The sequence below is a fragment of the Manis pentadactyla genome, chromosome 12 (genome assembly GCF_030020395.1).
Source record: "Manis pentadactyla isolate mManPen7 chromosome 12, mManPen7.hap1, whole genome shotgun sequence".
NCBI lineage: Eukaryota > Metazoa > Chordata > Mammalia > Pholidota > Manidae > Manis > Manis pentadactyla.
In genome coordinates this window covers 18,097,544-18,114,072 of record NC_080030.1, presented here as the reverse complement: position 1 = coordinate 18,114,072, position 16,529 = coordinate 18,097,544, and the positions used below count along the sequence as shown (strand labels likewise).

At 49.1% G+C, this 16,529-nt stretch overlaps 1 protein-coding gene across 6 annotated transcripts in view; it reads right to left on the bottom strand.

Annotated features, from left to right (window-relative positions):
• The window catches only part of CACNA1A (calcium voltage-gated channel subunit alpha1 A), a 197,718-nt gene that overhangs the window by 70,248 nt on the left and 110,941 nt on the right, over window positions 1-16,529 (bottom strand). For 5 of the 6 annotated variants that reach the window (XM_057490153.1, XM_057490152.1, XM_057490154.1 and 2 more), the window contains exons 8-17: window positions 16,252-16,367; window positions 15,102-15,164; window positions 13,903-13,992; window positions 8,670-8,879; window positions 5,516-5,628; window positions 4,188-4,300; window positions 3,937-4,068; window positions 3,606-3,678; window positions 1,534-1,651; window positions 1,332-1,399 (exon numbers count right to left, since the gene is read on the bottom strand). In XM_057490153.1, coding sequence (XP_057346136.1) covers window positions 1,332-1,399; window positions 1,534-1,651; window positions 3,606-3,678; window positions 3,937-4,068; window positions 4,188-4,300; window positions 5,516-5,628; window positions 8,670-8,879; window positions 13,903-13,992; window positions 15,102-15,164; window positions 16,252-16,367 — 1,096 coding nt within the window. The remainder of the gene's footprint in view (window positions 1-1,331; window positions 1,400-1,533; window positions 1,652-3,605; window positions 3,679-3,936; window positions 4,069-4,187; window positions 4,301-5,515; window positions 5,629-8,669; window positions 8,880-13,902; window positions 13,993-15,101; window positions 15,165-16,251; window positions 16,368-16,529) is intronic. The other variant, XM_057490151.1, reaches the window with a different exon arrangement.

Below are 16,529 nucleotides of genomic sequence, written 5' to 3'. Positions count from 1 at the left end.
TTTCCAGGTCTGGCTTCCCAGCCTCTCTTTTACCAGCTCTATAAAATATGAGCTCCAGGTCCAGATCTTTGCTTGTGCCAAGTAACTAACAAAGGCTCCCCTTACTGAGCATTTACTGTATACCAAGAACAGTGATGAATGCCTGACATGCACAGCATGATGCTATAAATAGTAGCTGCTATCAGCACTATTTACAATAGCCAAGACATGGAAGCAACCTAAGTGTGTCCATCGGTAGATGAATGGATAAAGAAGATGTGGTACATATACACAATGGAATATTATTCAGCCCTAAGAAGAAAACAAATCCTACCATTTGCAACAACATGGATGAAGCTAGAGGGCATTATGCTCAGTGAAATAAGCCAGGCGGAGAAAGACAAGTGTCAAATTATTTCCCTCATTTGTGGAGTATAACAATAAAGTAAAAACTGAAGGGACCAAACAGCAGCAGACTCACAGACCCCAAGAAGGGACTAGCAGTTACCAAAGGGGAGGGGTGTGGGAGGGCGGGCGGGGAGGGAGAGAGAAGGGGGTTAAGGGGCAATATGACTAGCACACATAATGTAGGGGGGTCACGGGGAAGGCAGTACCGCACAGACAAGTAGTGACTCTGTAGCATCTTACTACGCTGATGGACAGTGACTGTATGGGGTGCAGGGGGGGACTTGATAATGGGGGGAATTTAGTAACCACAATGTTGCTCATGTGAAATCTTTGTAAGATTGTGTATCAATGATACCTTAATAAAAAAATAAAGGAAAAAAATAGCGGCTATCCTCATGTCACCTGGGACCAGTGACTCTGTCTTTCTGAGCCTCAGTTTCCTCGTCTGCAGAAGGGAGGTAACAGCAGTGCCTGGTGCCTTGAGCATCCGATACTTTTTTACTGCTACCACTCCGAGGTGAGACCTGGTCAGCTCCCAAGCTCATGATGATGCAGGTTGAGCCTCAGGACCCCTGTGGGTTGTTCCCCATCGGCCCCATCCCTTTGGGTTTAGGGTGGTGACCGGGCTGCTAGCCTGGGGCCGCCCCATTCCTTGGAGGTCCCTTGACGCTGCCCACTTCCTACAAACGGGCACTCCATTGGAGTCTGCCATCTGCTTCCTGTGGCAACTCTGCTGTCATACCCCCTCCCATCTCCTTTCCTGTAGAATTCGCCTGAATAGGGACGGTCTGTTTGCGGGGGAGAAGGTGCCTTTTCCTTGGCACCGTGCATCAAGGGTAAAAGCTCTGACCCCGTCCCTGCTTCCCCTCCCCACTCGACATGGTCCTGATCTGCCATGAGCAGGTGGTAACCTTGCTAGAGAAACATCCTCCCACCAACTCCACCTTGGTGAGTTCCTGGGCGTTGGCCAAATTATCCACTGCGATGGCCAAGAACACATTTAGGAGGGTGTCTGCAAACACTGGAGTCAGGGAAAGCATCGCCACTTGTGCCGTGGTTGTCTGGGTCTTCTGATCCCCTCCCGCATGCCCCCCTCCACTCCACCAGAGTCCCAGGCATGTCCCTCTCTCCCCACGCAGAGGATACAGTTCCCAAAGAGTGTCAGCACGATGAAGTAGATGGAGAACACCATGCCACCCTGCACGCCCCCCTGAGACTTGATACCGTCATACATGACCTCGTTCCAGTCTTCGCCCGTCAGGATCTGAAAGGGGAGGGAGAAACACACAGCCAACCCCCCCCTCAGCCACGGGCCCCGCAGAGACGCAGCTGTGGTGCCGGAACCTGCCCGTGTGGGCTCCTCCCTGGCCCATGTTTCTAGTGGGGGGCACCTCATCTGTTTGCAAGTGGAAAGGCCCATCCCTGCCCCATAGGGCTCTCAGCCAGGCTTCTAGGAAAAGGTCAGTCCGGGGGCGTCATGAATCTTTCTGTAACTGTCTCCCTGATGTGATGAGGTTTACTATGAGCTGAGTTGTAAAAAAAAAAAAAATTCATTCATGGAAGCTCTACAAGCTCAGTGATGCTATTTGGAGATGGGGGTGATTAGATAAAGTCATGATGGGATTAGGGCCTTTCCACACCAGAGAACTTGGTCTCTTCTCTCCATCACGTCACGTGAGGACACAGCGAGAAGGTGGCCTTTGCAAGGAACCAGCCCCTGGGGCATCCTGATCATGCCCTTGCAGCCTCCAAGACTGCAAGCAATACATTTCTGTTGCTGAAGCCACACAGCCGCTGGTATTTCTGGACTGCTGTGCCTGCAGTCAGGGCAGATGCTGGCGACCAGAGCAGCCTCAGGCAGAGGCATGCAGTGGTAGCAAACAGAAGTTGCTCTGATGCACCCACATACTCATGAAAAAACCCCCAGCTTCCCTCCTTTGTAGTATTTCCACAGGGATAAAGTAAATGTGAAAGAACTTCAGAAACGCTAATCCGCTAATACAGGGTTTCCCAGCCTCGGCACTGCTGGCATTTGGGGCTGGATCATTCTCTGTGGCCGGGGACCATCCTGCGCACTGCGGGGCTTCGAGCAGCCCTGGACTCCATCCCCTAATGCCAGTAACACCCTCCCTGCAAAGGTGTATCAACCAAAAATGTTTCTGGACACTTCCAAGTGTCCGTGGGAGACAGCATCCCTCTTAGGCAAGAATCTCTATGCTGAAGATATACATATGGGTGATGGTGAATTCCTATTAATAATCATTTATGTGAAGGCACAGAACTTCATGGATGGTTTCTTTCCAACCCTGTCTAGGGGGGTCTCGTTTAGAAATTAGCCACACCCCCCAGGGGAAAGGGGGAGTGAAGGCACATTTTTCATATATTCTGTCCCATTCAAAAAACACGACCTACTGGGAAGGCCCTGGGGGTCCCAGCTAAGCCAGTCCCAAACCTCAGGTCATGTGCCCACACAGGTGCAGAGGTTGGTTTGGGGAGACCAGCCAGGGCCAATCTGTTGGCCCTGGAATATGGCATTGGGGTGTCTTCCAATCTGGCAGAGGATGGGTATAGTAACTGTGTCTTTTATTTTCTGTATTCTGATGTTTTGACATCTGAGGCTCTGCGGACCTTGGAGACAGCCAGAGCCAGCACATTCTCAGAGACAGTAAGCAACATGCCCAGGGAACAGGCCTTTCAAATGCAAGCACACCAATTCAGAACCCACCCCCCCAATCACTGCCTCTACCAGACTCTCACACATGAGAGCCAGCAGTGGCTCTGATCATCCCAGGGCCGGTACCAGACAACCTAGGGCAGCCTCTCTGCCCGAGCTGCTGAAATCATTCACACTAGCCAATCCTCAGCCTGCTTAGCCTGCCTCTCCTGCTCCTTCGGACAGAGACCACAGGGAAGCTGCATGCCCACACTTCTGCCCCCACTGCCTCCTGACCCACCCTGGTGCTTCCCGTGTGGCCCTGCACAGCATGCCGTATGCTCCCTCTCTGGGGACCTATGAGTGTAACAAACTATCTGCTCAATGGGAATTGTCTTCCGGTCTGTTGGCCTCATCATACCTGAGTAATAATAAAAACTGTATTTTAAAACAGCGGGACAAGGCAAAGCAGGGAACCTGGGATTCAGGGACCCTTGCACTCAGCGGGTGCTTTAATCTTTGAAGGTAAGAAGTGTGTGTCCGTGGGGCTGGGTAAAGGCCATACCTGAAACACGGTCATTATTGCTGCTGGAAAGGTGTCGAAGTTGGTAGGAGGAGTCCCTTCATCAAAATTAAACCTGGGGTGAGGATACAGACATTTCACACTGGGCCCAACCCAGAGGTGCCTGGGGGGCTTGACTCAGCGTCTCATCTTCAGGGCAACATGTCTGGCACGTCTGTCCCCCAGAAGGACACCTTGAGCAGTACCCAGAGCCAAGGGGGAGGGCAGTCTGCATGATGGAGGTGGGCCTGGGTCTCCCGATGCACCGGGCCTGGGTCCGTGGGGGCGCTGGAGACCAGGGAAGCTGACATCGGAGCATCTGCTGAGCACTTACTGGCCGCCAAAGAGCTGCATTCCCAGAAGGGCGAACACAACAATGAACAGGAAGAGCAGAAACAGCAGGCTGATGATGGACTTCATGGAGTTGAGAAGGGAGACCACCAGGTTCCTGAGAGATGCCCAGTACCTGCCAACAGGGGCCGGTGGGGGTGGGGGGCGTGGTTAGGCCTCCCCAGCATGCTGCAGGCGCCCCATCCTGGCCCCCCCCCCCACCCGTCGGGATGCCAGGGAACCCCAAGGACTTACTTTGTGACTTTGAAAATACGCAATAACCTGAGGGCTCGTAACACGCTAATTCCAAAGGATGTGCCGGGTTTTATGACGGCCCAGATGACCTCGAAGATGCTCCCAATGATAACCTAGGACAGACGCCCTGGTCTCGTGATCAGGGTCCTTGCAAACATGCCTGGGCCTGAATCTTGCAGGAACCCAACCCAACTGCTGCCCCCAAGTGGAAGTGGGGTGAGGGTCTCAGACCCTTCTCATTCTTTGAAATATTTATTAAGAGCTCCCACGCAGAGCAAAGGATTCCGGAAACATAATTACAAACTGAATGCATACACAACTATCACCTACATCAAGAAATAGGACATGTCACCACCCTGGGCTCCTCTGAGACCCCTACACAAAACCACCATCCTGAATTTTGTAGTGACCATTTCCTTGCATTTTTAAAAGATGCAGATGAAATTCACATAACATAAAACTAGCCATTTTAAGTGCACCAGTCAGAGGCATTTAGCACACATACAATATTGTTCAGCCGTCACCTCTATCTAGTTTCAAAGCATTTTCATCCCCCTGAAAGGAGACCTCATACCTATTAGCAGTCTCTCCTCCTCCCCCAGCCCCTGTCAGTCACTGGTCTGCTTTCTGCCTCTATGGATTTGTCTATTCGGGGCATTTCATATAAATGGAATTATGCAGTATGTGACCTTTTATGTCTGGCTTCTTTCACTTAGCATAATGTTTCTGAGGTGCTTGCCTTTTCAGAGTATTGTGAAGTGTCATCCCTAACCAGTACAGTTTATTTGAGATCCCACGAGCTGAATCACGCTGTGTGCACTGATTCTGTCAGTGTCCTCCTCTATCGGTGCAATAGTACCCAGGGGAGATGCACCCACGTGTTAGGTGTGGCTGCTGAGGGTGTCTTTCACGGCTGCAGGGTATTCCATTTTACAGCCACGCCACAACTTCTTTAATCCGGTCTACTGCAAAGGGATATTTGCAAAGGTCATTTGGTTTGGGGCTGCTATAAACAAGGGCCACTCAGGGCATTCTTGGACGTGTCTCCTAGGCACCTGTGTGAGTTTTTTAAGCGTGAATCCCCAACAGGAGAATCGCAGGTCACTCCTGCATAAGAGAAGCCACACATTTCTCCTCCCACTGGCAGGAGCTAAGAGTTTTGGGAACTCTGGGTCCTCACCAATGTTTGGGATTACCCCACACTGACTCTGCATTCAGCTGAGTCTCTCCTATTGAGGGGTGACCCTACCTTCCCCTTTTTGATGTCCCCCGGTACCGGCTCTTCTAGGCAAGAGCTGGAGAAATGCAATCCTTACCAGAGCACTTACCCCACAGTCAAAGCAGTTGAAGGAAGAGTGGAAATAAGGCCGCGTCCCAAGCCCATACATTTTTATAAACATTTCGGACATAAAGAGTCCTAAGAAAATGAATTCTGCATAGTCTAGAAAGAAAAGGGGGAGGAAACAGAGAGGAGGTTAGGCTTGCGGGCTGGGGGTGGCTCCTGGTAGCTGACTTTCCTCTTAGTAACAGTCTTGTCCCTTTCTGGCCTGGCAGGCGGGGAAGGAGAATGGTTTTCAGGGGCCTCGGCCAAAGATGATGCAAGGATTCCTTCCCATGGGTCTCAGTTTCCCTCCAAGAGCGGCACTTGTCCCCGACCGTCCGACCAGCCAACCCCAGGCCAATCTTACGAAGGAGTGAGAAGTCTGGCAGGTCTCTGTCATACAGCTTCCATCCTAGTTCGATGAGAAGACTAGGATGTGGGTTATTTGCCAAGGGCCTAGGTTTTGTGCTGACTGGTGGGTTCCTAGGGGCTTATAACATTTTAAAAACTAATGAACAGACTAACTTATGAACTGGCTAATTAGCAGTCAACTAACTGACTAACTGGCTAACTAACAAAATAACAATGGCCCCGTGACACCAGTGTGTCGTAATAATCTAAGAATTATGATGAATCCACTTTTACATGCCCGAGCTCCAAAGGAAAAATAGAAATAGAAATCATAACGGTGTCCTATTGCTACTAATCCTCGACTTACTTGGAGCATCCCAGGCACCTAACCCAAGGCCTGGCTTTTTTCTTCCCAGCTTGGAAAACCTATGTGATGACCCCTGGAAATCCCGTCTTGCTGATATCTAAAGGTCTTGGGCAAGACGAAGCCTTTTTTTTTTGGTGAGAAAGCACAAATCTTGGGGAACGGTAGCACATGGGTATTTGTTTGCTCCAGCAAAGAAATGGCTAATATCAGGTCCCTTTCTGAAAGGGCTTTTCTTGGTGGGGCAGGAAGAAGAGGCATTCGGAAAAGGGAATGAACACTCACCTAGCGGCTGGGAAGGAGAGGTAAGGCGGGTTTCTGAGGGGAACAAAGCATACAGAAGGGGAAGACAGCGTTCCCAGACCTCCAAGAATTTCAGTTTCGGTCACATAGCTAATTCTGTTTTGAGAGTCAAGGGTGGTTATGATAACATTCTTTAAAGTGGTGTTTTGAACTGACTGTCATGATCCTTCACATTCATTCCTGATTTGAAACATCCTCTTAGTTTTTTTTGGATTCCAGGGAGCTCCTGGTGCCTGAAGGGAACTAGGATCTCCAGGATCCCCAGGGCCAAACTGTCAGCGAAGGAAATTTGTCTAACCATCTGGTGCATTCCAAGAACCATCAGAAGGGACTCGGGGGGATTTAAGGGTTTCCGAGGTCCTTGTTCACCAGTTACCATGGAAATGTGATAGCTGGCAATGCACAGGACCTGAGAACTGTCTGTAGCACTGGTGGGTCTGCAAGAACTTTCAGAGCCATCAAATCCAACCTCTGCCAAGTATAGATAATGAATTTGAGACCTGGAGAAACTACTACACTTCATCAATTCTCAGACATGCCTTCCTGTTCAGTTTGACATCTCTGAAATTGGGGCGGATCTTAAAATCTTCATGTCCTCATTTAGATGGCAGCATTGTTTCGTTTTGTAGTGGCACATAAAATAAAAAAGTGCTTATAAATGAAGACAACTTTGATTGACAGATGACAATAATGGCTTGTCCAAGGCCACATGACAAATTAGGAGCAGAGAAGGCATGAAAAACTCAGGTCGCCCAGTGACTAGGGCAGAGATCTGTCATCAGACACAGCTCGGACTCTGGGTTCAAATCCTGGCTTCATCACTTAACTAGCTGTGTGACCCTGGGCAAGTTACTTAACTGATTTGTGCCTCAATTTTCTCAACTGGGGATATTTAAAGAATCTTTATAGATGCAGAGGTTCAGGGCAGGAAGTTCCAACCCCCTGTTCCTGAACCAGGACACAGCAAAGTGATTACTGCGAAGAAGATGGGAGATTAAAATTAGACTATCAGAGGAGGTTAAGACAAGAAGTAAAGAGTCCTCATTTTTAAGAGACTCCAGGGGGACCAAATGCAATTACTAAGGTTGGAACTAGGTCAGGGCTCTCTGAAGGAAAGCTGGCCCCTGGGGGGTGTCCTGGGGGTCACCAATGCGACTGAGAACAATGAGGGTTATAAGGAGACAATGACCTGGACCAGACTCCCAGGTCTTTCCAGACTGTAGACTCGACTGTCTCCAGTGGCTGTCTGGGTCAATTCTGAACCAGGTCAGAAGGGCAGAGAAGCTACAGACCTAAGTAGATGTAGAAGGAGGGCAGCTAGCAGGCAAAAAGGTTTGGGAAGTCCTCACTCAGGGTCCACAAGCCAGGGCCAAGGTATCCACTTGCCTTTCTCACTGCCCAACCACTATTCTTGTTGATTCCTCAGAGCTCTTTACTTTTTAAATCCTGATTGGAGGTTTCCTTAGTGCTTCTCCTCACCCCCATCTGGCCATCAATTCTGATATTCTGTCACGTTCATTCCTGGAATCTGGGAATAGGCCCAGAAGGGCAAAGCCTTGGGGGTCCTGATACCCACTGAAGAAGCAAGCAAGATGAACTCACACTTGTTGGAGGGGATTTTCTATGAATGAATTCCAGACATAAGGAAGTAAAGAGGGCAAAAGAGGAAAGGGGAAAGCAGCAGGAGGTTTGAAAGAAGAGGGGAGAATCAGGGAATTAGAAACTTACAGAGAAAATGGGGACAACATACAGGCCACGCTTGGTCCTAAAGCATCCTCATCTCTCAAACACAAATTACTTACTTTAACATTCTCACCTGGAAGGCACATATGTTTCTCTCTCTATCTGGTTGTCTTATGGTCTCTGCCTCTCTGTCTCTCTTCCAATGTCCCTTTCACTGGTACCCCCATCTTTCTCTCTTAGAAAGGGATCACAGAAGTGTCTGGTGGCCTGAGTTCCAGCTTCCAGCTCTCAGGCCCAAGGAAATTGGGCTGTGCTTTTTGTGGCAGTTACAGACACAGCCAAATAAAAAGGCAGATTGAACAAGGACCAGAAGGAGCATACTGCTGGATAAAGATGCCTAGAAAAAGGGTGTGAGGAAGGGATCGAGGAGTTGGCAGGGGCAGAGCCAGGTGGTACTCACAGAGGAAGTCGGAGAGCCACTCGGGCTGGTTGTAGTGGACGATAGCGACGCACAACGTGTTGAGGGCTACCAGACTGAGCACTGTCCAGTAGAAGGCCTGAGTTTTGACCATGCGGCGGATATAGAAACGCATCCTTCTCTCTTTCTTGTGAAAAAAAGTCGAGTTCTCCAGCTTGGCACTTTTAATGCTGGCTCGGGCAAAGGGAGACCCTGCCAGGGAAAGGATGGAGAATGTCAGGGTGTTCCTGTAGAGGAAATTAACTGACGGGAGGCTCAGGCACGGACTGTGGCCAGGGGATCCATTAGCCACCCCAGCAAGCCCTCTGGCCCAAGAGAACCATTATGACCCCACAGGCTCAGCTTTCCAGAGATGGAGCTTACGGGAAGGCAATGCCCCTGAAAATAACAGTATTGGAAAGAACCAGTAATTGCTCCAGATGTCAGTGGAGAGGCTGATGACACTCCATTGCCGGAGTCAACTTTCTGTGTCTCTTTCTCCTGACCATGTCTCTGTGGGTCATGCCACAGGGTGGGATGAGGCAGGAGCCTCTCTGCTCAGGACCCCGGTGCAGGGGCAGGTGGCGGAACAGCATGGACCATGCTTGGAAAGCCTCAAGGAGAAGGTGTGGATGAGACCCTAGTGTTCCATGGATACTTCACTTTAGAAATGATCACATTAATGATCATTAATTCGCTTGCCCATTCACTCAGGTTGAATGAGCCTGCTGTGCCCTCTGCCTGCATGTATTTTTGCTCTTAAGCATTTATGGAGCACCTACTATATGCAAGGCTCTGTTCCAGGTGTCTAGGATATACTAGTTAACAGCCCAGCCCTAAAGCTCCAGCTGGGGAGACAGGCAGCAAACGTGATACAATAAATAAGTAAATAATAGTGTAATTTTGTGAAAGTACTTTGGAAAAAAAGAAAAAGTAGAGTTGCATAAGGGGAAGATTGTGGGGGGGCAGGGCCCAGGAGGGACCCCAGGAGAGGCGGTGAATGTGTTGACCCAAGTCACCTTAGTATCTGAGAGGAAACAGCAAGTGCAAGGGTCCTGAGGCAGGAATGTGCCTGCCTGACGTATTTGGGGAACATCACCAGGAGGCCAGCGTGGCTGGAGTGGGGTAGTTGTGGGAGAATGGGGAGGAGGGGAGCACGGGCGGGTGACAGTGCAGACTGAGCAGGGCCTTCTAGACTGTGGGGAGAACTTGGGCTTTTGCTTTGAATGAAGTGGGAGCCACGGAGAGTTTGAGCAGAAAAGGGATTTGCCCTGACTCGGGTGCTCACAGGCTCCCTCTGGCTGCTGTGGGGGGAACAGGCTGTGGAAGGGGAGGGCAGGGGCAGGGAGGAGGAGCTGCACTAGTCCAGGTAAGCAATGATGGGGGCTGGCTGAGGAGGAAGAGCGGGCAGATTGGGGATATATTCTCTAGGCATATTTCTGTATTTGCTGCTGGATCAATTCTGGGTGGGAAAGAGAGGGAAATGCCCAGGTTTTTGGCCTCAGCCCCTGGAGGGACACGGCTGCCATTCACTGAGAGGAGACAGTTTTGGGTGGAGATTCAGAGCTCAGTTTAGGACAGATTGATTTTTTACCTTCCAAAATACATTTTCTTGAAAACCTTCAATGGCATTCATTTCTTTGTTTATTGTTCTTTGTTGATGTCTTCCTTCATTCATTAGCTGGCTCATTCATTCACGCATCCATTGATTCACCTGCCCATCCCCTCATTCCTCTGTCCAGCAGGTCCACCCACCCCATCCCAGGAGCCAGGCACGGGACACAGCAAACATCTCACAGGATGCCACTCCCCATTAGGGTGCCAGATCCTGAACACCGCTTGCGAGCTGGCACTCAGGGGCCATGCGGCTTCATTCTGGCTTTGTCAGTGGAAATTATTGGTCCACATTTTAAAAACTTTGGAGATTTTCCACAAAACTATGGAATTTAGCCTCTTAGGAATGAAAAGAACTGACACTTATTGAACATTTTGTAGGTCCCAGGCACTGTGGAAGGATGTAGTTTACACAACAAGGTCCTAGGTCTTCATGACTACTTTAGGAAGTGAGGACCCTTTTATACCTGAAGAAACAGAGTTAAGAGGGGTCCAGTGATTGGCTAACAAGCATGGAGTTGGTTCAGAGCCTGTGCTCTTGGCCATGTGCTGAACTCATGCCTGGAACATGTGGCCATGCGGAAGGGCCCGTGGTCCCACCCAGCAGCGGCCAGCCAGCTCTGGTGGCCGGACTCTTTCCTCATGTCCATCACCTGCCTGACCCCATAAGCCATTAGGAATTACACTCCTGGAGCCACACTGAAAACTCAGCTCCATCACCAGCCAATGAATGACCCCAGGCAGGTGACCCTGCATCTTAGGACTCTGGTGCCTCTACTTGTAAAGTGGGGACAGCCACACTTCCTACCTCAGAGGGCCACTGGGGGGAATCAGTGAATTAATGCACCTTAGCAGGATGCCAGCCCATTAGGATCAGGATGTGACTATGCAGAAATAGGGCCTTTAAAGAGGTAATGAAATTAAAATGAAGTCTTTAGGGTAGGCCTTAATCCAATATGACTGGTGTCCATGTAAGAAAAAGAGATTAGGACACATACATGTACAGAGGGAAGACCACGTTAGGACACAGGGAGAAGATGGCTATCTGCAAGCAAAGGAGAGAGGCCACAAGAGAAACCAGTCCCACTGATGTCTTGATCTCAGATTTACAGCCTCCAGAACTGTGAGAAAATAAATTGTCTTATTTAAGCCACCCAGTCTGTGCTATTTTATTACGGCAGCTTTAGCAAACAGATCCACTCTCCTTACTCCACATAAAGACCAGTTTAAAAACACCTCTTTCGTGGAGCTTTCTTTGCTCTTCCATCAAACTCCTCCCTGCCTTGTACAGTCATTAGATTCCTTATAATTAGTCTCTGTTGCTTTTAAGTAACTTTAAACTTAGCTAATGACTTTGCTGATCTCAGTTCATACTTTCCAGAAAAAAAGGCATGTAGAAAGTGAAGATACCTTGCAATCCTCCAATTTCTACACCTTTAAGTACTTTTTATACTTAATATTATTTTTAAACAGGGGTCATATATTTCACTTAATGTTGCTCAATTTCCTTTTTTTCTCTGAAAATTGTATTTCAAACATCTCTCCAAGGCAGCGGCAACCCGTTCTTTTTCCTGGCTGCATAATATTTCACAACATATAAATACTATACTTTTAAAAATCATCCGCCACTTCTGGGCATGTGGATTGTTTCTGATTTTTACGTTTAGAAACAATGCTGCTGAGAAGAGGCTGGCACGTAGATATTTTGCATGAAGAAATGTTTTTGAAGTAGAAATGCTAGGTTGAAGAATATGAGCTTCTATAATTACAGAATGGCAAACCATATATTAGAAACACTGCAAATTACCCTCCTGCCAACAGCATATAACTATGCCCATTTCCTCTCATCCTTGCCAACCCTGGGTAATATCACTTTTTCATCTTTTATAGACTGACTGATGAAAAAATAATATCTCCCTATTAATTCAGAGCAGGTACCCAATCTTATCCACAGAGAAGATGCTGACTCGGGTACCCCAGTGTTTTTTGTTTTTGGTGCCTGGTATTTAATCAATGTGGTAGGAACAGAACAGTTTGCCTATTAAAATATAACAAAACTGATTAATAAAAATGGAAGCAACCTAATTGGGAAAATATGCGGACCAGACATGACTGATGATGTACACAGTGCATGGAGGAGGCACTCCAGTTCTCGAACCTGCTGGAAGAAGAGAAACAGATGCATCTACAAGTGGAAATTGGACTAGCTCATCACTACAAGGAAAACAGTGTTTTGGCTAGACATTAAAAACACAAATTAAGACAAGCTTTAAGGTATCATTACAAACCGACTGAACTGGGAACGGAAAATAAATGGGTAATATGCATGGCCAGGGTGGGGAATCCATGAGTGTATGAGTACTTGGCAAGTTTATAAATGGGTTCAATGTTTTTCAAACTCAGAAGGGCTCTGTGAATAATGAGTTGAAAAGCTGTTAATATCTTTGATCCTATAATTATCCCCAAGGAAATACGCCCAAAGGGTGGGGGGAGTAATTGTACATAAATGTTCGCAGCAGTGTGCCTTCTAAGGGCAAAAAGTGGAAACAACTCTAACACCGTCTAATAGAGCCATGGTTAAGCAAACTATTGTGTAGCCACCCTCACAGAGCAGGGGACGGCGACGGAAATTATGACCGAACGCAGCAGTAAGGTTACAAACTGGAGCTGAGTGGAAAAAGCAGAGTATAAAATAGTTGGTGTCTGTGGATTAGAAACACGCGTATATACTGAACTTCCTCCTCTCTCCCTTCTTATTCCTCGGCCTCTATTTTTTCTTTCTCTCTCTCCTTCCCTCTTTCTCTGCCTCCCACTTGCATCCAGTCTGTCTAAATGCCATCGCCCCTCAGAGTCCTGTGCTATTTCCTCTGCCTGGGGGTTCTCCCAACTTCATTACTGGAATTAAACATAACCCATTTCGAAGAATAATACATATTCTCCTTGGGGAAGGTCAAAAGCAACACAATCTCAATGAAGAGGGGTGGGCAGGAGAGGAGCAAACGTCCCCTCCTGCTGCAAACTCTGCTCCTCGCGATACCCAGCAGCAACAGTCTGAGCTCAGCCTTCCGCATGGTTCTCTCTGCTACCACTGCCACAGTGAACTCCTACCCATCCGTCAGTTCTCAGCTTCAACGTCACCTCCTCTAAGAAGCCTTCCTTGACTGCATCCAGAGCAGCCCAAGCCTGGGGTGTCTCCTCTGCAGTGCTATTATTATAGGGTGTAATGATTGGTTTACTACTCATTTCCTGCGCTGGACCACAAGCTCTCACAGGGGTAAGGATTAGGTTTCTATCTTGTTCACTGGGTGCCAAAAAAGAGCAGTGCCTCAATGAGCACTGATGAATATTATTCATGAATAATGAATGAATACTGTCAGGCAACCTTACTGGGAGCCCATTCTCCACCATAGGTGCTGTTCTAAATGCTCAATGTGGATTATTTTGCTTAATCCATGCAACGATATTAGGAGAGAGACATGTTATTCCCATAACCATGTCACACACGTGGTAGGCGGCAGAGCCAAGAACCAAATCCAGGCAACCTGGTCCCTGAGCCTTCAGCTCCCGCGTCATGGGCCTTCGGGGATCAAATGCTCAGCAGGCTGGAGGAGGAGGGACTCACCCACAGAGGCGATATCGGCCAGCTGGTCTTCAGCTTCCTCGGGGGTGAGCAGGTCTGTCTTGCTCTTCTTGATGGTGGCTCTCCGCAGAGCTCCAACAATGGAAACATGGCAAGAGACAAAGACGTTACCCTTTCTGCGATGACAACGCTATTGACCGAGCGTGTCCGTGGCATCGGGAGCTCCGCCAGGGGGGCTTTCTCTGTGTCAGTGGACTTAACCCTGAGGGCAACCCAGTTTGGTGGGATGTCATGGAACACCCACGGCACAGATGTGGAGACCGAGGCTCAGGGAGGTTACTACGTGCCTTTGCTCAAGGGGTAAAGAGGAGAATGAAGCCCTGTCTGGCCTGAATCTAAGTCTGGTCTCCTAGCCGTCATTTCCCCTCCGGGAGTCCTGGGACTGGATGGATAGCGACTCCCATGAGAACAGTGCACTCCCTGACTTGCTAGGCAGGCTGGGAGTGGGGATGTTCCCTCAATATTTTGGGTCTTCTACCCCAGGAGCTCTCCAGGCAACAATGAGTTCAGGCATATACTTCCAATAAACTGATTTAGACGCCCTCAGGGGTAGGGAATCTCTTCCACTCGCCGCAAATCGTACAGTCCATTTTGTAACCTCCTGGGATCCCACCTGGCTTGTTTGCTTCCCTCTAACTCGTGTTTTTTTCAGTCAATCATTGTTGCTCTGCCTAGCCAAATTTCTACTACGGGAGACAGCTGTCCTTAACAGTGAGCTGGATTCTTGATGAAATTATTATTATGTATTTATTTTTATTTAGTGAACACAAACGTTGCTGACTCTGAGCCGGGCACCATTCTAGGTATTCTGCTGGCAAGAATTAATGGAATCCTCACAGACAACTCAATGAGGTAGGTATTACTATTATTATCATCATGCCCGTTTTACAGATGAGAACAACAGAGACCCAAAGCACAAGAAGCTGGGCCCGCCATTCAAGCAGAGAGAGCAGGCCAGAAAATGAAAAACCTGTGCCGAGGTCCTGAGGTGCCTCAAGGAAGCAGGTTCCCGCCATTCCCTGTCTCTTCCTGAGCCCGATGTGGTCTTGTGTTTCTTCTTTGCATCACCGGGTCCTGAACACCCACTCCCTGGGGGCCCCTTCGATGGAGGGGCCTGCTCGCCCAGCCCTGGCTGCTCTGGTCCCTCCCCGGACCCACCCCGACCCAGCCAGGTTCAGAACAGTTACCATCAAAAGGATGCCTCTGCTCCCCGTCGGCTTCATCCTCGGCGAGGATCACCTCTTCTGGAGAGGAAGACACACAGTTAAGCTCCCGTGTGTGGAGCACCCTCCGGAGGTTCCCTTAGATCAGGAAGGAGAAGGCTCTGTCTGACCACCTCCACTCCCCCGCCTTGCTGACGGCGACAGCTCCCTCGGCCGGAAATGTGCTGCCCAGTTTCTGACTCCCAGCCAAACTTCAGCCAACAGTAATAATAGCCAACATTATCTTCACCTCCCTCCAAATAAAACCCAACATCCTAATCATAGCCCAGGAGGCCTGGCCTGATCCAGGCCCTGCTACCTCCCTGCCTTCCTTTTCTCCCTCCCTCTCCTCAATCGCTCTGCTCTAGCCACACCGGCTTCCTTGTTATGACTCAGCTCTGCCCCTACCTCAGGGCCTTTGCATTTGCTGTTCCTAGAACACACGTGGACATGTCGTTCCCCAGACACCCACGTGGCTTCCTTCAGGTCTCTGCTCAGATGTCACTTCCTTAGAGGGACCCTCTCTGGTCACCCTGGCTCCCACCCTACTGTTTTTCTTCCCACCACCCAACATTACATGTATCTATTAATTTTCTGTTCCTCCCACTGGAACAGCAGAGCCTGGAGAGCAGGGTTTGACCTGTTTTGTTTGCTGCCATATCCTCTGTGCCTAGAACAGTGCCTGACACATAGTAGGTGCCCCATAATTGTTGAATGGCTGAACAAATAAACACACGCTTACCGTGTGCCAGGCCCTGCTCTCCCTACGTGACTTAGCTTGGATTATCCTATTGGACACTCAAACAGCTCTCTGACGTGGGTGCCATCATTATCTCCACTTAACAGCCAAGGAAACGGAGCACAGGGAGGTGAGGTCATTGCTAGGAGGCGGCAGAGCTGGGGTGTAAAACCAAAGTCTGGTTTTAGAGCACTTAACCATTATGTGATGTCATATCCTGGTTTCATCCCAGAACTTTTACTATCATACTCTAGATTATTGCTGCTAAAAATTGGGGCGACCAGGTCAGATCCTCTTTTCCTTCCCCTCATTCAACTCCAGACTGCATGCAAGACTGTGCTCCATGCCCTGGGATTTCGATTCTGGGGCCCCTGGATGAAAGGGCCTCACCTGCTTTTGAGATCCACTCCATATACCCATTGAGCTCTCGTTCAATTTGTTGCTGCCGTCTCAGCTTCAGAAAAGCCCGCCGGTTCTCCACTCGCTCCCTTTCTTTGGCAAACTCCCTGCAGAAGCACAAGAAAGAGCCAGGTCTGGCTGTTTTAGAAATTTTAGGGAGTGTGAGTGCAAGTTAAGGGGTTCAGCAATCCCTGGAGGGCAGCAGATTTCAACAGGAGGAATGTGGTCTCCTGGGAGAAGATCAGATTATTATAGGGATGGGAGTCTCT